This window comes from Eschrichtius robustus, chromosome 2, assembly GCF_028021215.1.
Source record: "Eschrichtius robustus isolate mEscRob2 chromosome 2, mEscRob2.pri, whole genome shotgun sequence".
NCBI lineage: Eukaryota > Metazoa > Chordata > Mammalia > Artiodactyla > Eschrichtiidae > Eschrichtius > Eschrichtius robustus.
Genome location: NC_090825.1, coordinates 147,375,268 through 147,398,074, shown reverse-complemented (window position 1 = coordinate 147,398,074; position 22,807 = coordinate 147,375,268). Strand labels below are relative to the sequence as shown.

Below are 22,807 nucleotides of genomic sequence, written 5' to 3'. Positions count from 1 at the left end.
AGCTGCATTGGACCTGGGACAGAGACTTCAGTTTTCTCATAGTACTTTAGGTTCAGTTAACAATTGTGTGAAACACATCTTTGACTTTATAATGGCGTTAGGGAGAAAGTGATATTTTCTTGATAGAACATTATTTCATTCTAGAACAAAAACCTTGTTAAATAAGACCATACAGTGTAATGAAAAGATCTGGGAGTCAGAATTCTTCAGTTCTGGTTCCACCTCTTTTCCCTGTATCAGTTACCTTAAATAAGTCACTTGACTTCCTGGTTTCTTAGTTTTTTTTTCTCATCTATAAGATGAGCATGTTGGATGAGATCAGTAGACTCCAACTTTTTAGACAGTTGAATCTTCTTTTTTAGGTATATATTACATTGAACACTAATATATCAGTCTCAGCATTTGATTTCTTTTTATTTTGATTGTATATAGTCACTAAAAAATAAAAATAACTGATTTAGAGTCTCATAAAGTTCTGTAGGAGATTTTTTTAAAGTTTGAATCACTAACACTGTCAGCTATACTCAGAACTTAAACACTAACATGTCATACAGTATTATGGTTTATGTTTTACTTTCACTAAGCATTCTTCAGTTAATTTTTAAGATGAGGGCATATACTGAGCAGATGCATATGAGATTGCTCTGACATTTAGTGAAGCCCAGACATCCATGTGCTGTATTAGTGTGTTCCCTGGTGCTGTGTTACATGTATGTGCTTGTATTAATAAAAGGCACATGCAGAGCTGTGGTTTTCCCAATCAGTGACACAGTTACAAGACGTTCCTTAAGTTTCATATATGCGTAGAGAAGGCAAGAGAAGCTTCATTTCAATGACTCTGTGATCATTTTGACCAAGCAGCATAAGCTAACATGTTTCATGATGGTCTTTATGTTTGAAATTTAACATTAGATGTGTGGTACTTTTTTTTTTTTTTTTTTAATTTTTTATTTTATTTTATTTATTTATTTTCTATGGCTGTGTTGGGTCTTCGTTTATGTGCGAGGGCTTTCTCTAGTTGTGGCAAGCGGGGGCCACTCTTCATCGCGGCGCGCGGGCCTCTCACTATCGCGGCCTCTCTTGTTGCGGAGCACAGGCTCCAGACGCGCAGGCTCAGTAGTTGTGGCTCATGGGCCCAGTTGCTCCACGGCACGTGGGATCTTCCCAGACCAGGGCTCGAACCTGTGTCCCCTGCATTGGCAGGCAGATTCTCAACCACTGCGCCACCAGGGAAGCCCGATGTGTGGTACTTTTTATTAGGGTTCTTAAAAAATAGCAAAATATATTTTACAAAATAGTTTATGTTTATGGAATGCTGAAACACATGTTTGGTCTCTTGAATTCTTTAGAACCAGTTTAAAAAGTTGTGTGACTAGATCCTAGGAAAAGTCTTAACCTAACACACATAATTTCCATCAGGTTTTCTCTACTCTCAGGATCCGTGTACTGTGTTGGGCATTGTATTAGATATTTGGAGTTTCATAGAATTAATGAAAGAATAGTACTATATTAATTAAGAAGTTTACACAATTCAGAGAAATAATATGTTATCCAGATTAATTTTGATGCTAACTTCTAGAGGAAACAAAGGGAAGATAAAACATTAAAAATAGTGAAGGGATCAAGAAGATGGTGACTGTTGTAGCTATACCAGTAATTGCCATCTGGTTACAGATCTGGAAATTGGTTCACTTACTCCCTCTAACTGATTTGCTTTCACCAGGAATTAAAAGGATGGGGAACAAGCCCTCAGGGTGGTCTTTCTCTTCCAGAGCAACTTTTGGCTTAGAATGCACTCTGTAAGTGTAGGTATTTTATTATTCAAGATGTGAACTTCACCTCTCAGTTCATTTGAAGCTGGAAGTGCACCTTGGCATGGTTAGGCCTTTGCTTTTCCCTGCCTCTGACGCCATGTCACTTTTCACTTTTCTCTTTTCTCTCTTGAGCATAAAATATTCCAACTCTTTGCCTACAATTGGGCAAACTTGTATTATGTTTAACCTTTGGAAGTTCAGACAGTGAGTACTTCATGGAAAAGGGATTGTTGGATGAGATCTTGTGTTTGTGATTTATGAGGGAGGAACTAGAATCAGAAGACGTGCTGAGAAGGACCTGGAGGTGAGGTCTGGTGTCTGCCATGTTTGTGAGAGTCTGACTCTTGCTTATGAAGAATGGACTAGATTGAGATGAATCATAGAAGGGAGGTCAGCGGAAGATCTTTGCATGTTGTGAATAAAGCTTAGCTTCTTCCCATTTCAGGGCCTTTGCCTTAATATAAATAAATATTTGCTGTGTAGTGCTTTTTATTACAGTTCTTAAAAATAGCATGATCTTTCCCCATGTTTTATTTTTTTATATTGCTTTTGGAAATTATTTGTTTACTTGTTTATTTCCTGTCTTCTCCCACAATATTATAAGGTCTGTGAGGTCAGGGGCCTTTTCTGATTTCTTCTTTACTGTATGCCTAGTATCTAGAATAGTTACTGGTACATGTGCATTCAGTAGTTGCTGATTGAATAAATAAGTGAAATTATGAATGCATAGTTGTGACTATTTTATCATTTGGAGAATGAAAAGTTTACTACTTGGCTTTAGTTATTTTATTTCATTTGTTTTTTTGGGTGAAATGTATAGTAATAAAAACTATTGTAATGTTGTAATGTACAACTATGTCCTTGGTTGTACAAGGGCCTATTATCTTTAGTGATCTTCCTCATGATAATTAACTCTGGGATAGATTCTTATTTGCCTATTTGCTGAAAGGAGGGAGTGATCTGATTTGCTTGTTAAAGTCTCCCCACTTATTTTGTGTTTATTTGTGTATTATTCTGTCATCCTTAGCAAGCTTAGTGGTGATTTGAATTGCTTTGCATATGAAAAGAGGGTTAATTATATTTAAAGCCCACCCAGCCCAGTAGCATTTATGTCAGGCTGTTTTTGAGCTGATTCTGTGCTTATGTTGAATGCAGCAGAAATCTAGGTCTCACATGCAGCCTGTAAACTATTATATTGACAAGGAATAATGAAGACACCCTTTAAGAATTCTCTGAATTTAGGTGTTTGGGGTTTTTCTGAGGAGACATTTTAGGGGATGTTGGAGAAGGGCAGAGCCTGGGGACAACTTGTATGGTGGAACTGCTCTCTGAAGTACTTTACTAAAGACTGATTTCACTCTGGGGCTCAGAACTATTCGTCCTTTATTTATTTATTTTCTAAACCACATTCCTCCATATAAAAACTATTGAGTTGGCCAAAAAGTGCCTTCGGTTTTAAAGTAAAACTAAAAGACACATTTTTCATTTTCACCAAGAACTTTATTGAACAGCACATTCACCCTTTTGTTTCACTACCTTCTGCCATTTTTCAGGCAACTTAATAATTCCATCTTCCAACTTTTTATCTTTTTGAGCAAAGAACTGTTCCAGGTGCCTTTTACAGTCTTTTCAGGGAATTGAAATTTTTTCCGTTAAGAGAATTTTGTAAAGACCGAAATCCGAAGGTGCAGTGTCTGGCGAATACGGCGGAAATCAGAACTTCCCAGCCAAGCTGTAACAGTTTTTGCCTGGTCATCAAAGAAACATGCGGTCTTGGGTTATCCTGATGGAAGATTATGCGTTTTCTTTTGACTAATTCTGGACGCTTTTCGTCAAGTGCTGCTTTCATGTGGTCTAATTGGGAGCGGTACTTGTTGGAATTATCATTTGGTTTTCCGGAAGGAGCTTATAATAGAGGAATCTCTTCCAATCCCACCATATACACATCACCTTCTTTGGATGAAGACCGGCCTTTTTGTGTGGTTGGTGGTGGTTCATTTCGCTTGCCCCACAATCTCTTCAGTTCCACATTATTGTACAATATCCACTTTTCATCGCCCGTCACAACTTGTTTTAAAAATGGAACGTTTTCATTACGTTTAAGTAGAGAATCACATGTGGAAATATGGTCAAGAAGATTTTTTTCACCTGACTTATGTGGAACCCAAACATCAGAGCGATGCACATAACCAAACCGGTGCAAATGATCTTCAGTGCTTGATTTGGGTATTTTGAGTATGTCGGCTATCTCTCGCGTGGTATAATGCTGCTTGTTCTCAATTAATATCTCGATTTGCTCGCTGTCAACGTCAACTGGTCTACCCGACTGTGGAGCATTGTCCAGCGAGAACTCTCCAGCACGAAACTTCGCAAGCCACTTCTGACACGTTCGATCAGTCACAGCACCTTCTCCGTACACTGCACACATCTTTCTTTGTGTTTCAGTTGCATTTTTACCTTTCTTGAAATAATAAAGCATGATATACTGAAAATGTTTTTTTTTCCCTCCACCTTCAGTATTAAAATGGCTACACAAAAATTCACCAATTTGGATAAGTCATTTTAAAAATAAATTTATTTATTTATGTTTGGCTGTGTTGGGTCTTTGTTGCTGCGCGCAGGCTTTCTCTAGTTGCGGCGAGCGGGGGCCACTCTCCGTTGCGGTGCACAGGCTTCTCATTGTAGTGGCTTCTCTTGTTGTGGAGCACGGGCTCTAGGCACCCGGGCTTCAGTAGTTGTGGCTCACGGGCTCTAGAGCGCAGGCTCGGTAGTTGTGGCTCACGGGCTTAGTTGCTCCGCGGCATGTGGGATCTTCCCAGCCCAGGGCTCGAACCCGTGTTCCCTGCATTGGCAGGTGGATTCTTAACCACTGTGCCATGAGGGAAGTCCCACGTACATTTTCTTGATTCTTACAAGGAACCTTTGACTTTAAGGAAGGCTGATATTAATATCGCCATTTTAGAAGGGAGGAAACTGAGGCACAGAGATGTTTTGATCTGATTAAGGAATAAAAAGAGTAGCCCAAACTGTAAGCTCTGTCTTCTGTTTTCTAATTCAGTATTCTCTCCACAGATGGTAAGGAAGGGTTTTGGTTGACTTTTCTATCCTTGGAGCAGAATGTGTGTGTGTGTGTGTGTGTGTGAGTGAGTGTTTTCATTCATGGCAGTAAACACAGTCAAGTTGAAGTTAATGAAATGTGGTTCTTAAGGACTCTTGTGTTCATACTCCAAAATGGAGATGGCAGCAGTAAGAAATGAGGTGGGTAGTTGTCTTTGGTCTTAGTCAACAAATTATCTTGCATCTCACAAGATAGAAATTTTGAACTAAGATCTTAATTATCTAACTGGCTCAAATGGAAAAAAGTGATAATCTTGCTCATTTTCTTTTGTGCCTCTTTACTCAGTTACCTTCTTTTTCATCGTTACCTCTGCCTCCTATCCCAGACTGAATGTTTTCAGCTTAAAATTCAGTTTTATTCAAGCTTGACTTGAATTTAGCAGTTGAACTTTGTGGGGAAGCAAGTTTCCTTCAGGTCCTTAAAGTACAAGAAAAGAAGGCTTTGTCTAATTTGGAGAAAGCTTATAAAGTCTTTTTAATAAAGGGTGCTCTTAAATCACCCTTAGTGGAGTATTAGAATATCTGTCTGCTTCAAATCATAGAGTGTTGATTGTCCTGAAGGGGTGAGTTGAAGGAGGTTACGTGAAAGTTCACTCTGATTAGTATATACAGAAATTTAAGGATGGGGATTGGAACCCAGAAGTGAATGAGTGTCTGTGCTTATAATATCAGCATATGGACATTTGAAACCGACTCCTGGTTTTTATACCTGATAAAAGGAACTGAAACCATCCGTCACCTGGAGTGTCTCATTCAGAAGTGGGGAGGGGGGAACCTATGGTGGTCCCATAATATAGTTTCATTATCAGAGCTTGTACTTTTTCTGGCAGTCACCAATAAATTTCTTCCTTGACTTGGAAATAATAATTTTAACTTGATGGTGATTAAACAGCTTTTGGGCCTTTGATCATTGCTGTGTTGCAAAAATTAACACGCAGGGCCTGTTGAACAAACCCTTCTGTGAATTTGGCTTTTGTGGCTCTTGGTTTGTGATGATTGCATCTTGTCATGGATACTTCTCTCTTCCTAAATGACTCAGAGTAGTTTATATACCCTTTAAATTCTCATAACTATGAAGTGAAAAATTGAGATGTGCCACTACATATAACAAGTAGGACATAATGAAAAGGAATTTGAGGAAACAATAAAATGATACCCAGTATTTCTAGACTGAACCTTGAATAAGACACTTAAGCTGTAACAAGAGCTTTGAGAATGGGGAAAATTGCTTATCTGTAATAAAATGTAATAAATACTACTGGAGGCAAGAAGGAGACTATCTTTTTGCATTGGATCCATCATGGGGTAGAAAACAGGTTCTTGTGTGTGTTTGTATTTTTGTTTTCTATATACCAGCACTAAGTGTACTGACTAGAAATTACAGTGTAACTGTATAGGGCAAGCAAATGACTGGAAAAAGAACCTTTTTCTTTTTCTGTCACAGATGATCTTTAACCATTTTAAGAAGGGAATAATAAATAGGGACAGAACTTACTTTTCAGTGGTAGGGGTAGGTTTTTCACTTTGGGACAAGGATGTATACTAAAAGTCTTAGGTGTATGAAAGTTTCACCATTTATCAGAGGAGGGAAAAGACGTTTTCAGGCGAAACATTGAGGGAGATTAAAGAAAATGAAGACGTAGAATAAAATTCAGTTTCCGTTGAGAAATAATTCTGATAGTTCTGATTTAATAATAAATAGGAAGTATAAACAACATTGGTGAGTTATTTTTGTAGTAAAATCTTGGGGGGGAAATGCTGTACAGTTTTAAAATAGTTAAAGTATTGATTAACAATATCTTTGCATTTATTTCTAGATACAAGCTACAAGCTACTTATAACATTGCTAAACTAAATCAGTACCTGTCCAGAAGTTCAGACTGGAGCACTTGTAAGATCACTTTTGCCTTCTAAGTAAGAAAAGAGAATAATTAAAGCTTTTGATTCCTATACATAGCATGCACACTCTTATACATATATGTTCATTATATATACAATATATATACAACGTAAACACTATACACATATACAACGTATACGTAGATATATAGACATATACTATGCATATTATATACATTATTATATATAATCTCTGTTTTATATGAGAATTTGTGTAGGATGAATCCTTTTTTTACTAACTTATGGTCATTTTTAAATCTTTTTAAAAACTGAAAATTTTTTTAAATGTAAAAAGCAGGTTTAAGAAAAAATTTATCCTGTGACCTAACGTAAACATTTTTGTGTGCATCCTTTCAGACTCAGAGTATATGGCTGTGTGTATAAAAGAGAGAGTGAAGCAAAAATGTGTTCATATGTTTAGAGAAATTGTGATGTGCTTTTTGAGGTCACAGCTACAGCTTCTAGAGTTTGACTTTACTGATGTGTTAGCTTTGGGATATAATGAGTATGTCATTGTTAGCTTTTCATTTTGGGAGTGTTGTCAGTATTTTTTCTAAAATTGAGCTGGCTGTTTTAAAAGTTAGGAATTAGTAGAGTCATCATAATGATGTGAGAGATGCACATTCCAGGACTTAATGTGAGGAGATGCAGTGTAAACTGGAGAAAGGAATGCCACACTATAATTGGCAAGTTGCTTGATGCTTTTTTGTGGGCAGTTTGCAAGAATTTAGTATTTCTTTACTTCCTTCTGAAAAGTTAAATAAGCTGAAAGTAAAGCTTGGGATTTTGTAATGGTGATAGCCATAGATGCAATTTAAAAGGATTAAATGACATCCAAGATATATTTCTTTTCCCATGAATCTAACCCAAAGGCAATACACTTTCTAGTAGTTTTTCTGTCACTTTGATTGTTTGCATCAGATATCACTTTCTTTTTAACTTGATAGAGAATTTGATGTTTGAGCCCCAGTTCTGCTTTACGGATTTTGTGGCAAAATCTTAGACAAGCCAAAATATCATTATTTTCTATGGTTCTGCTGTACCTACTCTTGGATTCTTATCTGTTCTTAAAAGCAAGAGTTCTTTGCACTTAGAATCCCATTCAAGGAGAAGGACTTGGCAGAGGAACACAATTTCAAGTAAAGTATGTTTACCCACATCTTTGGCAGGCTCTTAAAAACATTAGAATTTCTCAAGCAAAGGAAACTTTTCAGATTGAAAAGGGAAACCATCTTGAATAAAGAATTGTATGGACTGCTAGTATCTTTCTCAGGAAACACTTAGTACTAATTTTGGCACTGGGCTTGGGACAGGCACCAACATGCTTTTAGTAATTAGTGTCTGGGAAATAGCGTGTTGTTTGGGCACTTCAGATCAATGCCAACTTGCTATGCCATCTTAAGTACTGGTTCACAGCTTTGAAACCTCATGGAACCCCAAGACTTTAGAGATGGATTGATCATGTAGTTTCACCTTGTTGAACACTTATTCTAGTAATTCTTAAAACCACGAGACACCATAGTCCTAGTGGCTAAGAATATGAACCTTGGAGTTAGTCTAGGTTTAAATCCCAGCTATACCATTTAGCTGTATGATCTTTGGGATATTTTTTATATTTATTCATTTAACAGACATTTAGGTATTGTTTTTTATGTTCCAGGCACTGTTCTAATTGTGTGAGAAATATTACCTCATTAAATCTTTGTAACAATCCTGTGAAACAGATATTACTATTGTCGTCTCCCTCATCCTCCTCCCCACCTAGATAACTTTACCTTCTTAAGTTTGTTTCCTCATTTTAAGATAGAGATTACACTAGAGTTATTGAGAGGATTGAGTGGGATGGTATAGAGTGCACTCTGCACAGTGGCTGGACCACAGTATGCATTGTCTGTTGACTGTTGTTACTTTTTCTGAGAAAAGCAACATTTTTGGCAAACTGCTGCCTTCACCTGTGATGTAACAGTCAGAGTAGTAGGGATCATTCCCTGCAGGGTTTTTGAAATGCTTACAGGAACTTTTCTTCCTTTTCCTGAAGAATTTTGAGTTGGTCAAGGAAAGTCTCAAAGTGTCTAATTCTGTCTAGACACAATCAGCACCCTTAGGGTGTCGTGGGTTTTGGGGGCCAAGTGAGATCTAAGTTAATATCATGGTTGTTGTACCAAATCCAAATTATATCCACGGGATTATCAAAGGGTCACAGGTCTTTTTTTTTCTTTTTTACTTTATTTAAAGATAACATCGGACTTCAGAAAAGTTGCAAAAACAGTACAAAGAAGTTCTGGTACCCTTCATCCGAATTTCCCCAAATGTTAACATTTTATCACAGTTGCTTTATCATACTCTTTATATATACATACATGTGTGTAAGTACTTAAATTTTCTTGAGCTGTTTGATTAAGTTGCACACAGTAAACCCTTTTACCCCTAAATACTTTAGTGTGTATTTCCTAAGAAAAAGGACATTCATATAACCACAATATAATAATCAAAATCAAGAAATGAATATTGAAATAATATTTACTCTAGACTTTATTCAGATTTCCCCATTGTCTTCATTAATATTCAGAGAAAATCACCTAGGATCATTCATTGTGTTTAAGTGTCATATCTCTTTAGTCTTCTTTAATCTGGAACGGTTCTGGAGACTTTGTCTTTTCACGACGTTGGCATTTTGAAAAGTACGTGCCAGTTATTTTGCAGAGTGTTCATCAATTGGAATTTGTCTGATGTTCCCTCATGCTTAGGTTCCTCCATTATTATGCAATCTGGGTAAGAATACCACAGAAGTGAGATTGTGTCCTTAGTGCATCATGTCAGGGGTCATATAATGTCTGCTTTTCCCGTTATTGGTGATGTTAACTTTAATCACTTACGGTGCCAGCCAAGATTCTTCCCTGCAAAGTTATTGTTTTTCCCTCTGCAAATAATAAATATCTAGTAGGAAGACTGAGTCTATGTAAATATTTTGTTTCTTATCAAACAGGCACTAGTTTTAGCATCCGTTGGTAATTCTTGCCTTAAATAATAATGGTGGTTTTCAAATTGTGATTTTTCTAATTTCACTATTTGTTTTATATTTATTAATCAGCATTTTAATGTAAGAAAGAGCTCTCATCTCCCCTATTTGCTTACTTATTTACATTGGTATGGACTCATGGTTTTCTGTTTTATTCCATGGGGTATAATCTGTTACTATTGTTATTTATTTTGATGCTCAAATTGTACAAGATTGGCCGGTGGGAGCTCCGCCAAGCTGGCCTCTGCATTCTTTTGACATGACTTCATTATTCTTGATCACTTCTTTGTTTTCTGACATAACAAGATGTTCCAGTTTCCTTTTGTATTTTACCTGTCAGAGCCCTGGAATCAGCCAGGGACCCCTGGTTCCTTTTAGTGGAGAATGATATTTAGAAGCCAAAATCTAGAATCCAGGTGTGTTTGGTGCTATTGGAGTGTCTTTGCCTCTAGATCCTCACGGTGGAAAGAGCTAGGATATATATTTATATATAGCCTATATATCCCTAAGCTATATAGGAGATACAGATATATATGATATATACATGCGTATAACACACATCTGTACCTTTTTATATATTAAAAACAATGAGTTCATACTGATCTCTCTCATTCAGTCTAATGGTACAGGGTTCATTCTAGCCTTTCCCTGTCCATATTTATAATTCTCTTTCTAAGAATAAAGAAACCTGGCTCCCGATTTCCGCAGTGTATTTACTTGTTTACTCAGTCTGAGAATACACATAGAATAGTTTGGAATTGCTAATACGTTTCATTGTGAAAAACAAAACTACTAACTAGAATTCAGTATTTGTTTACAGTTCTTTATGTCTGTAGCCTAAGGGTAAAATTACTAACAAAATTACTGTGTTCAAATGTTGGGTTAGGTACACACCCTTTTAATGTAGTTTTTTAATCCTTTGAAATACAGTTAAATTCATTGATTACTAGTTGTGTTCCATTTTTAGTTTTCCCCCTCTTGTTGATTTTGTTTGTTTGCTTATTTGAGTATGTGTAATGTTAACATAGTTCTAAAAGTTAGAACTAGGCAAAAAGGTATACTCAGAAGTATAACCCTTATTCATTTCTACCTCTTACCCATCTTTCCATTATTTCCATTGCATTTCCACTCACCCTCTGTAAGTAACCAGTACCATTAGTTTCTGATTTATCCTTCTGTTTCCTTTTGTACAACTGAGCTGATACATGTCTGTCTGCTTTCCTTCCTTCCTTTTTTTTTTTTTTTTTTAAATTTATTTATTTATTTTATTTATGGCTGTGTTGGGCCTTCGTTTCTCTGCGAGGGCTTTCTCTAGTTGTGGCAAGCGGGGGCCACTCTTCATCGCGGTGCGCGGGCCTCTCACTATCATGGCCTCTCTTGTTGCGGAGCACAGGCTCCAGATGCGCAGGCTCAGTAGTTGTGGCTCACGGGCCCAGTTGCTCTGTGGCATGTGGGATCTTCCCAGACCAGGGCTCAAACCCGTGTCCCCTGCATTGGCAGGCAGATTCTCAACCACTGCGCCACCAGGGAAGACCCTCCTTCCTTCCTTTTTTTTTTGTTGTAGGACTTCTTTTGAATAGTGAAAATTTGGTTCTCCAAATTATGTTATACCTTTCAGTGTATTTTTTGGCCTTACAGTGGTGCCTCATCAGCAGTACCTACTCAGAATACATTTGTGTAAATACATGGTGATTATACATAACTTGTTTTAGGTGTGGCATTTGATAGACAGTCTCATTACTTTATAGTTATACCATCATGCACAGTGATAACTATGCTCTTAAGGTTTTGAATGTCTCATAGAACTCCTTGTTTGAAATGGGCTAGTTTCCTCCATTGTATGTAGTGCAGATATTTAATGATCGTCATCGTTGCAGATATTAAATGATGTTTTTGTATACCCTCTTATGTAATTCAAACATGTCTGAATTAAAAAGCTTTGAATTTCCAAAGAATAGGAACTTTTTTTGCTTGATTGTACAGTGAAGCACACCAGTACTTAGAGGGTCTCCCTCTCCCTCCCTCCCTCCCTCCCTCCCTCTCTCTCTCTCCCCCTCCCTCCCTCCCCCCCCCCCAACAGCAATAAGAGTTTCTTAGCTTGTCTTCTTGATCTTGGGGGGCAACTTTCAGTGTGTTTCTTCATTGAGTATGATGTTAGCTGTGAGTTTTCATAAAGACCTTTTATCATGTCACAGAAGTTCCTGTCTATTCCTAGCTTTATGAGTGTTTTATCATGAAAGAGTGTTGGGTTTTGTCAGGTGTTTTGTCTGCAGTCATGGAGATGATCACGTGAGTTTTTTCCTTTGTTTTTTAATTTTTAATTTTATTTATTTATTTTTTGGCCGTGCCATGCAGCTTGCAGGATCTTAGTTCCCCTACCAGGGATTGAACCCAGGCTCACGGCAGTGAAAGTGCTGAGTACTAACCACTGGACCACCAGGGAGTTCCCTCCTTTGTTTTATTAATATGGCATATTACAGTGATTTTCTATGCTGAATCAGTCTTGCATTCCTGGGATAAATCCCACTTGGTCATGGTGCATAATCTTTTTAATATGCTGTTGGATTCAGTTTACAAGTATTATGTTGAGGATTTTGCATCTGGCTTCTTAAGGATATTGGTCTGTAGGTTTTTTGTATTGTATTTGTCTGGCTTTGGTTAGGGAATGCTGGCTTCATAGAATGAGTTAGAAAGTGTTCCCTCCTCTTCTGTTTTTTTGGAAGCGTTTGAGAAGAATTGGTGTTAATTCTTCTTTAAATGTTTGGTAAAATGCACCAGTGAAGCCATCTGGTCCTGGGCTTTTCTTTGTTGGGAGGATTTTGGTTATTGATTCAGTCTCTTTACTTGTTATAAGTCTGTGGAGATTTTCTATTTCTTCTTAAGTCAGTTTTGATAATTTTGTGTTTCTAGGAACTTGTCCATTTCATCTAGGTTATTTAATTTGTTGGTGTACAACAATTCATACTATTCTAGTATTCGCTTATATTTTTTTATTTCTGTAAGGTCAGTAGTAATATTTGCACTTTCATTTCTGATTTTAGTTATTTGTGCCTTCTCTCTTATTCTTAGTCAGTTTAGCTAAAGGTTTGTCAGTTTTGTTCATATTTTAGAAGGACTAGCATTTGGTTTTGTTGAATCTCTGTTGTTTTTCTGTCCTTTATTTTGTTTATCTCCACTCTAATCTTTAATTATACCTTCTTTCTGCTAGCTTTGGGTTTACTTTACTCTTCCTTAAGGTGTAAAGTTGGGTTATTGATTAAGATCTGTCTTCTTTTTTAATGTAGATGTTTATAGTTGCAGATTTCCCTCCAAGCACTGTTTTTGCTGCATCCCATGAGGTGTTTTTCTTTCTTTTTTTTTTTTTAAATATTTATTTATTTATTTAGCCTGTGCTGGTTCTTAGTTGCAGCATGTGGGGTCTTCATTGCAGCATGTTTAGTTGTGGCATGCGGGATCTTTAGTTGCGGCGTGCAGGCTTAGTTGCGGCATGTGGACTCTTAGTTGCAGCATGCGTGTGAGATCTAGTTCCCTGACCAGGGATTGAACCTGGGCCCCTTGCATTGGAAGCACGGATTCTTACCCACTGGACCACCAGGGGAGTCCCTGCATCCCATGAGTTTTTGTATTTGCGTTTTTGTTTTCATTTGTCTTAATGTATTTTCTCATTTTCTTTTTGATATCTTATTTGGTCCATTGGTTGTATAAGAGTGTGTTGCTTAATTTCCATATATTTGTGAATTTTCCAGCTTTCTTTCTGTTATTAATTCCTAGCTTTATTCCATTATGGTCAGAGAAGATATGTCGTATGATTTTATCTAAAGTTTATTGAGACTTGTTCTGTAACCTAACTTATTAGTCTGGGCAGAGTGTTCTATATATGTAGACCCTGAACAAGTGGGGGTTGATCTGTATATAATTTATAGTTGGTCCTCTGCATCTGTGGCTCCTTCACATCTGTGGATGCAACCAATCACAGACCATGTAGTACAGAGGTATTTTCTATTGAAAAATATCTGCATAAAAGTAGACCCGAGCATTGAAACCTGTGTTGGAATGCTCAGGTCAACTGTATATATGTATATTAGGTTTAACTGGTTTATAGTATTAAGTCCTCTCTGTTTCTGTATTGATATTCTGTCTAGATATTCTGTCCATTATTGAAAATTAGAGTATTGAAGTTTCTAACTATTATTGTAGAACTATTTCTCCCTTTAGTTCTGTCAGTATTTCCTTCACATATTCTGGAGCTCTGTTGTTAATGTGCATATATGTGTGTAATTGTTACGTCTTCCTGATGAATTGATGCATTTATTATAAATGTCCTTCTTTGTCTTTGTTAGTAAAAATTTTTGTCTTACAGTCTATTTTGTCTGATATAAATATAGCCACTCCACTTTTGATAACTGCTTGCATGATATATCTTTTTCCATCCTTTTGCTTTTGACTTAAATGTGTTTTTTAATATAAAATGTCTCTTTGTAGACAGCATGTAGTTAGATTGTGTTTTTTGGTCCATTCTGCAAATTTCAACATTTTGATTGGAATGCTTAATATTTATATTTCATGTAATTACTAGTAAGATAGGATTTATACCTGCCATTTTGCTGTTTTTTTGCTGTATGTCTTATTCGTTTTTACTTCCATCTCTGCATTAGTGCCTTCTTTTGTGTTAAATAGATATTTTCTAGCATATCATTTTAATTCCTTTAAAATTTTTTTTTACTATATATTTTGAGTCATTTTCCTGTTTCTTGCTCTGGGGATTATAATTAATATCTTAATTTATAACAATTCAGTTCTGATTGAAACCAGCCTAATTTCAGTAGCATATAAAAACTTATACAGCTCCATTCCCTCCCACCTTCTTTGGGCTGTTATTGATATACATATTACATCCTTAAACATTGTATGCTCATCAACACAAATTTTAAATTATTTTTTATGCAATTGTCTTTAAAATCAAATAGGAGGAAACAAAAAGTTACAAAGAAAAAAATGCACATATGCTGTCTTTTATATTGACCTGTGTAATGTTACTGATTTTCTTTTCCTTCCTTCCTCCCTTCCTTCCTCCCTTCCGTCCTTCCTCCCTTCCTTCCTTCCTCCCTCCCTCCCTCCCTCCCTCCCTCTCTCCCTCCCTCCCTCCCTCTGTGTGGCATGTGGAATTTTAGTTCCTCGACCAGGGATCAAACCTGTGCCCCCTGCAGTGGAAGTGTGAAGCCCTAACCACTGGACTGCCAGGGGATTCCTGGTCTTTATTTCTTAATGTGTATTCAAGTTACTGTCTAGTATCCTTTATTTCAGCCTGAAGACTCCCTGTTGTATTTTTTGCAGAGCTGGTCTGCTGCCAACAAATCCTTTCAGTTTTTGCTAATCTGGGAATGTTTTTATTTTCTCTTTAATTTTCAAAGGATACTTTTTCCTGGATGTAGAATTCTTGTTTGACACACTCTTCCTTTCATTACTTTCAGTATGTTGTCCCAATGCCTTCTGTCCTCCATGGCTTCTGATAAGAAATCAGTTGTTAAACTTTTTGAGGATACTTGTATGTGATGAGTTGCTTCTTGTTCTTTCAAGATTCTTTTTTTTAAATGTTTTTTAAAAAATATTTATTTATTTATTTTGGCTGCACCGGGTCTTAGTTGCAGCACGTGGGGTCTTAGTTGCAGCATGTGGGATCTTCATTGCAGCATGTGGGACCTTTAGTTGCAGCATGTGGGCTCTTGGTTGCAGCATGTGGACTTCTTAGTTGCAGCATGCATGTGGGATCTAGTTCCTCAACCAGTGATAGAACTGGGCCCCCTGCACTGGGAGCACAGAGTCTTACCCACCGGACCACCAGGGAAGTCCCTCAAGATTCTTTATCTTTTACTTTTGACAGCTTAATTATGATGCGTCTAGGTGGTGATCTCTGAGTTTGTTGGGTTTCTTGCATGTCTAGATTGATCTTTTTCATGAAATATGAGTTTTCAGCCATTATTTCTTCCAGTATTCTTTCTACCCCTTTCTCTCCCTTCTTCTAGGACTCTCATTGTGTGTATATTGGTAATCTTGATAGTGCCCCACTTGAGGCTGTTCATTTTCTTTCATTCGTTTTTTCTTTTATGTTCCTCAGACAAGGTCATCTCAGTTGACCTATCTTCAAGTTCACTGATTCTTTCTTCTGCCTGCTCAAATATACTACTGAGCCTTTGTAGTGAATTTTTCATTTGTTATTGTACTTTTCAACTCCATAATTTAAAAACTAATTTTCATCTCTTTGTTGAGACTTAATTCTCATTGCTTTGGTTCTTTACACATGATTTCCTTCAGGTTTTTGAACATATTTAAAATAGCTGATTTAAAATCTTTGGCTAATAAGTCCAATGCTTGGGCTTCCTCAGTGACAGTTTCTATTATCTGCCTTTTTTCCCATGTGTGGGCCATACTTTCTTGTTTGTTTGCATGCCTCATAATTTTTGGTTGAAAACTAGACATTTAATATATGGCAACCCTGGAAATCAGATTCTCCCTTTTCCCTCAGGGTTTGTTATTGTTGTTGCTTTTTGTTTACTGACTTTCCTGAACTTATCCTGTAAAGTTTATATTCTTTGTTAGGTGTAGCCACTGAAATCTCTGCTTAATTAGCCTAGTGATAAGCTAATGATTGGACAGATTTCCTTAACAGCCTAGAATGAGTAAGTCTCCTATTCTTTGCTGAGTGGCCCTATGTTCAGATTAGGGCTTACTTTCAAAACTCAGGCAGTTTCCTTAGCTCTTACTTCCTTTGTGCACAGAGCCTCAGTATTCAGTCATAAGTGGGAGTGTAGGACCTTCTCAGGTCTTTCCTGAATGCACGGCCCTGTGTGTACACAGTTATATGAATATGTGTAAACTTTTAGATCCCCAGAAATATGTCATTTTTCCTGGACATCTCATTCTCCAGCTTTGATTAGCTTCTTGGTCCAAATTTTTCATTGCCCCATGCAGGTACAGTGTTTAACAATTGCTGCTGATTGTTTTTGACAAATGCCCCCAGGAAAAGGCTGTTCATACTGGGTTATCTCTAAGTCAGGTCAAATAAGGACAAGCCTTATGAGTAGTATTTTCTAAAGAACTTTCAGATAGGCCAAAAAATGACAATTCTCTGCAGATGGGGCTTTTAAAGAGTACCAACCCTGTTTTGACCCTTCCTATGGCTGCTGAGTTGGTGGCTTTCATTGTATTGCTATCTGTTGGTTTTCAAGGCTACCCTGGAGCTGAGGAGAGGGGGATGGGTCTAGGGTATGCTTAAATACCACATACAGGTTTTTTTTTTTTAAATGTGTTATTTATTTATTTATTTATTTTTGGCTGTGTTGGGTCTTCGTTTCTGTGCAAGGGCTTTCTCTAGTTGTGGCAAGCGGGGGCTACTCTTCACCGCGGTGCACGGGCCTCTCACTATCGCGGCCTCTCTTGTTGTGGAGCACAAGCTCCAGACGCGCAGGCTCAGTAATTGTGGCTCACGGGCCCAGTTGCTCCGCGGCATGTGGGATATTCCCAGACCAGGGCTCGAACCCGTGTCCCCTGCATTAGCAGGCAGATTCTCAACCACTGCGCCACCAGGGAAGCCCCAGTTTTGTTTTGTTTTTTTTTTACCAAAATTCAGCTATTTTTCTTGAATAAGAAAGAATAAATGTTCCCTGGATTGTTGCAGGTCTTTGGTTAATTTCCAAAATACTGAAGAAGTTTATTTTGAGTTTTTGCCAATGTTCTCATTGCATTACTGGAGGAGAAGATTTTTGGAAGTCCTTACTCTTCCTTTTCCGATGATATCACTCAGTTATTGGGTCGGCCAAAAAGTTAGTTCAGGTTTTTCTGTAACATCTTATGGAAAAACCTGAACAAAGCTTTTGGCCAACCCAATATTTTTTTAAGGCGATATGAATAATAATGTTTTTATTCATGTAGTTATCCATTTCTGGTGCTCCCCATTCCTTTATGTAGATTCATATTTCCATCTGTTATCATTTTATTTCTGCCCAAAGGATTTTTTAAAAAAAAATTTTTGGCTGCGTTGGATGTTTGCTTTGCACGGGCTTTCTCTAGTTGTGGCGAGCGGGGGCTGCTCTTCGTTGCGGTACATGTGCTTCTCACTGCGGTGGCTTCTTTTGTTGCAGAGCACGGGCTCTAGGCACGTGGGCTTCAGTAGTTGTGGCTCGCAGGCTCTAGAGTGCAGGCTCAGTAGTTGTGGCGCACAGGCTTAGTTGCTCCGTGGCATGTGGGATCTTCCCGGACCAGGGATTGAACCCATGTCCCCTGCATTGGCAGGCAGATTCTTAACCACTGCGCCACCAGGGAAGTCCCCAAAGGACTTCTAATATTTCCTGTGGTGCAGGTATGTAGGTGATGAATTCTTTCAGTTCTTATATGATTGATAAGGTCTTTAAGTCATCTCTGCATCTATGTTTATGAGGCATATTTGTTGATAGTTTTCTTATATTTGTCTGGTGTTGTTATCAGTGCAGTCATGGCCTCATAAATTGACTTAGTGTTCCCTTCTCTTTTGTTTTCTGAAACTGATTGTGAGTAATTAGTATTATCTCTTCCTTGTATGTTGATAGAATTCAGTAATGAAACCATTTGGACTTGGAGTTTTCTTTTTTTTTTTTTTTTTTTATAATGCTGTTTCCCCCCTCCCCCCACTGCTTAATCACAGTGATTTTTTTTTAATTAATTAATTTATTTATTTATTGGCTGCGTTGGGTCTTCCTTGCTGTGCGTGGGCTTTCTCCAGTTGCAGCGAGCCGGGGCTACTCTTCGTTGCGGTGTGTGAGCTTCTCATTGCGGTGGTTTCTCTTTGTTGCGGAGCACAGGCTCTAGGCACACGGGTTTCAGTAGTTGTGGCTCACGGGCTCTAGAGTGCAGGCCCAGGAGTTGTGGCACGCGGGCTTAGTTGCTCTGCGGCATGTGGGATCTTCCCAGACCAGGGCTTGAACCCGTGTCCCCTGCATTGGCAGGAGGATTCTTAACCACTGCGCCACCAGGGAAGTCCTGGAGTTTTCTTTGTTGCAACAATGCAATGTCTTTAGTATATAGACAGCTAGTATATACAGAGCTAGTCAAGTTATCGTTTTCTTCGTGAATAGATAGATATTCCTTTGTTATCCCTTTAGTGTCTGTTGGGTCTATAGTGATATTACCTCTTTCATTCCTGATATTGGTAGTACTTGTCTTCTTTTTTTCTTGATCAGTCTAGGTAGAGATTTATCAGTTAGATATTTTTAAAGAATCAGCTTTTACTTTTATGATTTTTCTGTATTTTTCTGTTTTCAATTTCTTTGGTTTCTGCTCTTTATTATTTTCTTTCTTAAGGTTACTTTGAGTTTAATTTGTTCATTTAGTCTTAAGGTAGAAGCCTGCTTTATTGATTTGAGACTTTTCTAATGGAAGCATTTTAATGCTATAAGTTTTTGTCTGAGCAGGTTTTTTAGCAGCATCCTAGAGTTTTTTTTCCTTCTTTTTTAAAAAACTATTTATTTATTTATATATTTTTGGCTGCATTGGGTCTTCATTGCTGTGCACGGGCTTTCTCTAGTTGCGGCGAGTGGGGGCTACTCTTCGTTGTGGTGCGCGGGCTTCTCACTGCGGTGGCTTCTCTTGTTGCGGAGCACGGGCTCTAGGCACGCGGGCTTCAGTAGTGGTGGCATGCGGGCTCAGTGGTTGTGGCTCGTGGGCTCTACAGCACAAGTTCAGTAGCTGTGGCGCATGGGCTTAGCTGCTCCGCAGCATGTGGGATCTTCCCGGACCAGGGCTCGAACCCGTGTCCCCTGCATTGGCAGGCAGATTCATAACCACTGCACCACCAGGGAAGTCCATCCTAGAGTTTTGATATATTGTATTTTCATTTTCATTCCATTCAAGTTATTTTCTAATTTCCCTTTGACTCATGACTTATTTATATGTGTATTATTTAATTTATAGTTATTTGGGGATTTTCCATGTATCTTTATGTTATTAATTTCTAATTTAATTTAATTATGGTTGTAGAGCATACTTTGTATGACTTCTTTTAAGGTTTATATAATCTGTCTTGGTGAATGGCCCTGTATATGCACTTGGTAAGAACGTATGTTCTCTTTTTGTTGGGTGGGGTGTTGTATCATTGTCATTTAAGTCAAGTTTGTTGATAATGTTCAGGTCTTCTGTATTCTTGCTGATTTTCTGGCTTCTTGTTCTATGAGTTACTCATAGAAGAACTTAACGTATTTAAGTATAATTGTAGGATGGTCTATTTCTCCTTTAATTCAATCAGTTTTTGCTTCATGCACTTTGAAACTCTGTTGTTAGGTGCATACACATTTATGATTGTTATATCTTCTTGGTAAATTGGCCGTTTTTTTTTTTTAATTCGTATTTATTTATTTATTTATTTATTTATTTATTTATGGCTGTGTTGGGTCTTTGTTGCAGTGCATGGGCTTTCTCTAGTTGCTGCGAGTGGGGGCTACTCTTTGTTGTGGTGCGCAGGCTTCTCATTGCAGCGGCTTCTCTTGTTGCGGAGCACGGGCTCTAGGCACACGGGCTTCAGTAGTTGTGGCGCACAGGCTTAGCTGCTCTGCGGCATGTGGGATCTTCCCGGCCTGGGGCTTGAACCCGTGTCCCCTGCATTGGCAGGCAGATTCTTAACCCCTGCACCACCAGGGAAGCCCTAAATTGGGTGTTTTTTCATTATTTAATGTTCTTTTAAAATGTTATTGCTGATTTATTAACTCTTTGTTCCAAATAAGCACTATCCCACAGATGAGAGTTTAAGTAATAACTGTTCAATACTTCTGTTGCTTTTGTTTTGAGTTTTCCAGATCTCCGTTCAGTTGTTGTTTTCTAAATTGTAGATGGTCCCAACAAGCTTCAATGCTCAGGATTGGCGTTGGAATCCGGACATGGGGATATATGAGGATTAGGTATGTGCCTAAAAGCCATACCTAAAGAGGACTCTGAAAGTGGGAGTTTGAGTAGCAAGGATTCAGCTTGTGAATTATCTGCTTTGTATCTTAAATGTATAATTCCTTAATCTTTTATTAAAATCAAATATGGGGAGCTTCAACAGTTGTGTAAACATAATGGTAAATGAGTACACATGTACTTCCCATGTAAATTTGTAGCCAACGTTTTGCTGTATTCACATTTTTTCTCTCTTTTGTATGTGTGTATATGTATGTTTTGTGTATATACAGGCACACTCTCCATTTTAACAGCTGAACCAATGAAAGTTGTAGGCATCGTAACACTTATAAAAATTTCAGCATGCCTCTACTTTATGAATAAGGCTATTTTGCTGTGTCATTACAATACTTTTTCATACCTAGGAAAATTTTATATATATATTTTTAAATTGTACATTTTACTTATTTATTTATTAAAAAAATATTTTCTTTCTTTATTTATTTTGGCTGCGCTGGATCTTTGTTGCTGCACGCAGGCTTTCTCTACTTGGCGAATGGGGGCTACTCTTCGTTCTGGTGCTCAGGCTTCTCATTGTGGTGGCTTCTCTTGTTCTGGAGTGCGGGCTCTAGGCATGTGGGCTCAGTAGTTGTGGCTCGTGGGCTCTAGAGCGCAGGCTCAGTAGTTGTGGCGCGTGGGCTTAGTTGCTCCGTGGCATGTGGGATCTTCCCGGACCAGGGCTCGAACCCATGTCTCCTGCATTGGCAGGCGGATTCTTAACCACTGTGCCACCAGGGGATTCCCCTAGGAAAATTTTAAAGTAATTTCTTAATGACATCTATTATCTATTCTTATTTAGATTTATCTAGTTGTCCCAGATTATCCTTTATAACTTTTTTCCATACCAGGTTCCAACCAAAGTTCATATTTTGTCTCATTTGGTGTAGACCAGTGTTTCTCAACTGGGGACAGTTTTGCCCTCCAGGGGATGTTTGGCAATGTCTGAAAATGTTTTAACTTTTTCCTTTAGTCTTTGTATTTCCTATAAATGAGAACTTAGGTTTAGAAGTTTAATTAGAGTCAAGTTAAACATTTTGGGTAAGAACACTTCATCTTTGTCTTGTTTACTTCATATTGCAGCACATCAGGGGGCTAAGTTTGGTCACTTGGTTAAGGTAATGAATGTCAGGTATCTACAGTGTAATTTCTCCTTAGCAGTTCACAATATTTTGGGGTGATCCTCTGACACCCTACGTATCCTGTTACCCATGATGCTTTAGTATATTTATTGATAATCCTTACCTGAATCAGTTATGGGGTTCTAAAGAATGATTCTTTTAAATATGTCATTCTTTTCTTTGTTTATTACCAGCATTTGTCAGTAAGAAAGAGCCTTTCTTCTCTTATTTTTCCCTTTTATTTATTTAAAAAAATTTTTATTTATTTAATTTTATTTATTTTTGGCTGCATTGGGTCTTCGTTGCTGCACGCGGGCTTTCTCTAGTTGTGGTGAGCGGGGGCTACTCTTCGTTGCGGTGCACGGGCTTCTCGTTGGGTGGCTTCTCCTGTTGCAGAGGATGGGCTCTAGGCACGCGGGCTTCAGTAGTTGTGGCATGCGGGCTCAGTAGTTGTGGCTCGTGGGCTCTAGGGCGCAGACTCAGTAGCTGTGGTGCATGGGCTTAGTTGCTTCGCAGCATGTGGGATCTTCCTGGACCAGGGCTCAAACCCACATCCCCTGCATTAGCGGGCAGATTCTTAACCACTGTGCCACCAGGGAAGCCCTATTTTTCCCTTTTAGTAGTATTAGTAGTGATTTACGAATTTTTATTTATTCAGTATTTTAAAGTCCATTTCAGTCATTATTTTTGATCCTGCAAAATTGATGCAGACATCTCCTTCAAACTGACTCCTTTGTGCCTTTGAAGTGATCTCATTAATATTAGTCTTTTGAGCACTTTCTTGCTTTCTTGGCACAACCAGATGTTCCAGCCTTGCTTTGAATTTTCCCAGCTCTAATTTTAGAAATAGCCATTTCTCTGAATAGCCCTAGGACCTT

General features: G+C 38.0%; 1 protein-coding gene across 7 annotated transcripts in view; it reads left to right on the top strand.

Annotated features, from left to right (window-relative positions):
• Positions 1 to 22,807, top strand: part of UBTD2 (ubiquitin domain containing 2) — a 61,404-nt gene that overhangs the window by 13,197 nt on the left and 25,400 nt on the right. For 2 of the 7 annotated variants that reach the window (XM_068536363.1, XM_068536365.1), the window contains exon 2: positions 6,749 to 6,822. The exons of 4 other annotated variants lie outside the window; for them this stretch is intronic. Coding sequence is in view for 1 of the 3 variants with exons in the window: in XM_068536365.1 (XP_068392466.1) it covers positions 6,749 to 6,822 (74 nt within the window). In the remaining 2 variants the exon portion in view is untranslated. One more of the 7 variants, XM_068536361.1, reaches the window with a different exon arrangement.